This window comes from Brassica napus, unplaced genomic scaffold (genome assembly GCF_020379485.1).
Source record: "Brassica napus cultivar Da-Ae unplaced genomic scaffold, Da-Ae ScsIHWf_282;HRSCAF=465, whole genome shotgun sequence".
NCBI lineage: Eukaryota > Viridiplantae > Streptophyta > Magnoliopsida > Brassicales > Brassicaceae > Brassica > Brassica napus.
In genome coordinates this window covers 17,501-18,112 of record NW_026016093.1, presented here as the reverse complement: position 1 = coordinate 18,112, position 612 = coordinate 17,501, and the positions used below count along the sequence as shown (strand labels likewise).

The 612-nt window shown below is 48.2% G+C and overlaps 1 protein-coding gene across 1 annotated transcript; it reads right to left on the bottom strand.

Moving 5' to 3' along the window:
* Nucleotides 1-612, bottom strand: LOC125602373 (the record flags this gene model as incomplete). The annotated part of the gene is made up of 2 exons (XM_048774046.1): nt 487-612; nt 1-330 (listed from the first exon to the last, which is right to left on the bottom strand). Coding segments are annotated over exons 1-2 (456 nt in total), but the record flags the coding sequence as incomplete, so codon positions are not given.

Genomic DNA, 612 nt, shown 5'->3' with positions numbered 1-612 from the left:
CCAATGATTGTCACTGCCGCATCTATGGCATAGAGACTTGTTGGACGTGTAAGATGGTTTGGATATGCCACCTCGTCCGCGGCCGTAGCTGCCTCGACCCCGGCCGTAATTGGAACCACGACCACGGTTATTGTGGTTTCCTTTCCGGCCAGTTGAGTAGCCATCTCGGCCGTTTGAGTTATCACGTCCACGCCTCTTGAATCCACCACGGCTATTGCCGTATGGTTTCTTGTTGTCTTGGACGTAATAGGTTTCATTGGGAGGATCTTTCTTCTCGACCTCATGGGCTTCGGGTAGTGGTGCTGTCCCGGCCGGTCTAACCCCGTTACTCTTTAGTAGGAGTTCATTGTTTGCCTCGGCCAGGAGTAGACATGAGATCAGATCAGTATATGTGGCAAAGCCCTTCGTCCTGTATTGCTCTTGCAACACAGAATTCGAGTGGTTGAAAGTTGTATAGGTCTTCTCAAGCATCATGCTATCGGTTACCTCTTCACCACACAGCTTTAGTATTGAGACAATCTTGAATAGAGCTGAATTGTAATCATCCACCGACTTATAGTCTAAGAATCTTAGATGCATCCAATCATGCCTTGCTTTAGGAAGCAACACCAT